This window comes from Lygodium microphyllum, chromosome 19, assembly GCF_053477565.2.
Source record: "Lygodium microphyllum isolate KBCC chromosome 19, Lygodium_microphyllum_v1.1.10, whole genome shotgun sequence".
NCBI classification, from domain to species: Eukaryota; Viridiplantae; Streptophyta; class Polypodiopsida; order Schizaeales; family Lygodiaceae; genus Lygodium; species Lygodium microphyllum.
Genome location: NC_141153.1, coordinates 96523449 through 96527251, shown reverse-complemented (window position 1 = coordinate 96527251; position 3803 = coordinate 96523449). Strand labels below are relative to the sequence as shown.

Sequence of the window (3803 nt, the reverse complement as noted above, 5' to 3'; positions counted from 1 at the left end):
CCTTGAGCGAGTGTTCCCATGCCACTGATGCCATGGAAAACAAAGCGCATACTAACACGAAGAACTATGATCAATGGCCAAACTCTCAACAGCATGTTCTTAGTCACTCAATCTTAGTGATTACCATATAAGTGAGGTTTCGATCCAAATGGAAAAGACAAATGTCAATAGAGCACCAAATAATACAAATGCTTGAAAAATGTAAACCAAAAGGGAGAGGTGTTTAATTGCATGAAGAATGACGGAGAGAAATATGTCTACTGCCTTAGTTCAGCTACCTCGCCAAGGCAAGAGCAATAACTTAGTGCTCGAATGATGATGAAGAGAGCCGAGGAGAAAGATCATGTATGTATTCATGACATTGAAAGATCGTGCAATTAGTAATAAGACAATGTGAAACATAAGCAAGAGCAATGAGAATAGTGTAAAATAGCTCAATACTGAAAATGATTGCACGAGTTACCCTAATGTGAGACGCTATTATTCATATGCAAGGAGGAATGAAGAATGCAACGCTAACAAAGAGCAAGTGAATCGGTGCGAGGGGTGGACAAAAATACGGTGCCTTTGGATTCACATAGGTAGGGCCATATGGGTACACGGGAGTCTCGAGTTGGCATGTTTAGGCACTCACTACGAATATCTCCGTAGCGGGGAAAAAACGAAAGCGCTTTGGAGTCACAAAAACATGTTTCTCTCTGAGCCTCGTTGCACTAGGGGGTAACATAGGGTTAAAAAGGAATTGCTGCTACAATCATCATGCCAAGGAGCCTAAAGCAAGAAAGGAGAAAGAAATATCAGCTGCATGGCATATCAAGGTTTGTGATTGGCTTATCCAACTGTGGTCGCTAGCAAAAACAAAAAGCGACTACACCACCGGCGTAACCCCATTAGAATCTAGACACTAATCGTTTTATGGAGGCTCTAACAACATCAGCGGGGTTCAAGGTTAACACGGCTCACCCCAACTCGCATGCGTGACCACGTGTGGGTGGGGGATATACCATAACACCAGTTGCACCACGGGTGACACAACCCTACTCCACTCGTCAAGAGCTTTTTGCTCTTGCGAGAGGAAACTTTTGAAATTCTAGGAGGAAAGCCTTCTTCGATACTCCAACCGAACAACTGCTGAAAAAGCTTCTCCAATACACTCTCACAATTGTTGGAAATGACGAAGCAGAAATCCAGCTTCCCTCATACTCCTCGAACTACAGCTCATAATAAGTTTAGAGGAAGACGCGCACTGTATATGTATATAAGCCAGCGGAGCCATGGAAGCTTGGCAGCATCGATTGCTTCTTTCCACACTGTCAAGTATAAAATTGGCTCCTCCCCGCCTCCTGCTAGCGAGACATCTAATAATTCTCACGACAATGGCCGGCGCCCGCGATGATCAACAGCACTTGATGGCAACTGTACTAGACTGCGACGACGAGAAGACGATGATGACCAAAAAGAAGACCAGACACCCCACCTACTTCCAGGTAGGAAAATTAAGTAATGAAACACCCGAATTATTGTCACAGTTTGTTTAATCGAAGATTCACGTGACAGTCATCTGGGGATCAACTCTCTACATTGTTCGTGAATAGATTTTGCATACTTGCAGATGATTGCCCTTGCGGTTGCTGCTGCGATGAAGCAGGGTAGATGCAGACGGTCTGGGTGCAGCCGGCAGGCCATCGCCAAGTTCATCTGGGACAAGTTTGGGCCTGTGCTTCCTGCCAGGATGATGTTCAAGAGAATCCTGTCTCGGAAGCTCAAGCAGCTTACACGGGAGGACCAGGACAGTACAGTACCACGTCCACTTCTGATGAGGGTGAGCAGAGCCTCCTACAAGCTCTCTCCCATACTCATGAAGCGCTCACGCACCGTCCTCAATCGACTGCAGATCAAGCTTAATGGGCTTCACACCAATGTCGAGAGCATTTCTGCTGCTGCACCAGCACCTGTCGTGTCCCAACATCAATATCCCCCTGCTTCTCATTATATTGGTTACAATGAGGACTCTGGCGCTACCACATCACTTGATAATTCGTTCACCGTACTGGCTAATTATGTTGTTGGTTACAATGACTCTTCTTCAGCTACCACATCACTTGATAATCCATCGGCAATGCCCTGTGTCATGGCATCCCTCCATCAACCTGATACTCCTCACGAGACACCCATCACCAGCAGCATGTGTGTTTCTCCTCCAGGCTCAGATATTTCAACAAATCCTAGGTCCAGCATCTGCAGCAGCCACCGGAGAAAGTTAAGCAAGAAGCGGCAGCTACAACAGCTGCTCATCACCATGGACATGAATGTAACTAGCAGTCCCCCATCCGTATCAAAGAGATTCAGACGCAGGCTTCGTTACTCTGACCGATGGCTCTTGCGCCCCATTAATTTCTCGAGCAATCACTTGGTGCAATAACCACATGTTTTGCTAATTTGCTTGTATGTACATCAATCCAGTTGAGAGTCCATGTATCAATAAAGTTGACGAACATGGCAGGCCACCAGACTCTTCCTCCTGCACTCAAGGGTGCCTTGCCACAGTATAATTTCCCTTTAGAATAAATAATGATGTGTGCTGTAACTGTCAACCTCTTAACAGTCAAATGTAGACAGGCAGGCTCTGCTTGGTGACACAGGGAAGATGACTGAAGCAAGAGAAAGCTAGATATGGGACGTCTGGCATTTTTCAATGCTTGTGGAGTTCTGTTTTAGTTAAGTCAAGGCTATGGTGGGGTTTTGTAAGTGGCACAATCATGTCCTCAAGAATGTTGCCCGTGCCTTTCGAAATGCTAAATCCTCCATGGATGCTGCAAATACTTTTACTCTTATCGATATAATACACATGTCCGGATTTTTAAACAAAGGAACTTTTCACCTCAATGAAGAGCCTACAGAATCTGAAACAGTTATGGTTAAGGTATCAGGAATGTGCTCCCAGAATGTAATTCTGCATGTGTGTGTGTGTGACATGTCATGTCTACAAAGGCCACACTTGCCTACATAAGTAAAGCATATTATTCCCAACTTAGACATTAACACCACTCCATGATGGCATGTTTGAGCATTAACATGCACGTTCACAACCTGCAATCAGCCTGTTTGCAGTTACTGTCATTACAGAAACCAAGAAGAAGGCAAAGGAGAGCACTGCTGCACCGTGGCTATGGTAGTGAACATCATGTACGGCTGCAAAACCTTCAGTCAGCTGTAGACCCATTTGGAGATCTCCTCTGTCATCCTGGCTGCTTGTATGCGAGTTACTCACATTGTTCATGATCCATGTCATACAATTCTTGCAGCTCTAGCTCTAATGCCCATGAGCACATTTTACTCTTCTGCTTCATGGTCTATTGGAAAAAAGGGCTCGCGAGGGATCTGTCTGTTCTTGAAGCTTGCTGGAGGTGAAGCAGCTCTTTCACGAGCCTTCAGCCAGCGTCCTCCTATATTGTCTGTTGCTTCAAATTTACCACTGCACAGAGAGAGTGCTGGTTTCGCCTCAACTTTTTAAAGAGTCTGAGCTCCTGATGATCTAGAGGTACGATTCAGCAGCCTCATCCAGCTTGCTTGTGCCTTTGCACTTGTATCCTCTTTGGCAGTGCCATGTAGCTCCGTGTGCTGATTTCTTTGTGATGTCTGGGCTCTCCAGTTGTGGAAGCAGGGCTGTTCTGAATGACGTTGCTCTCTACCCCCAAATCCGCAACCAAGCGCTCTTCCGAGTCCCGGCATGCTTCGGTCAGATGTGATCTACCGCTTGCTGTGATGATCCTGCAGTCTTCTGTATGGCGTTCTCTCCATAC

At 45.9% G+C, this 3803-nt stretch overlaps 1 protein-coding gene across 1 annotated transcript; it reads left to right on the top strand.

The window, feature by feature from the left end:
• The first annotated feature begins 1181 nt into the window (after positions 1-1181).
• Positions 1182-2855, top strand: LOC148020175 (uncharacterized). Its single transcript, XM_087700464.1, has 2 exons — positions 1182-1487; positions 1613-2855. Exons 1-2 carry the CDS (start codon positions 1275-1277, stop codon positions 2420-2422), a joined length of 1023 nt encoding a protein of 340 aa, XP_087556590.1. The 5' UTR covers positions 1182-1274; the 3' UTR covers positions 2423-2855.
• The last annotated feature ends 948 nt before the right edge of the window (positions 2856-3803 follow it).

Bases quoted from the DNA above. Each gene is read 5' to 3' on its own strand.
- LOC148020175 (XM_087700464.1), top strand. From the start codon at position 1,275: ATGGAAGCTTGGCAGCATCGATTGCTTCTTTCCACACTGTCAAGTATA. The intron at 1,488-1,612 runs GTAGGAAAATTA...GCATACTTGCAG, and splicing joins GACACCCCACCTACTTCCAG to ATGATTGCCCTTGCGGTTGC.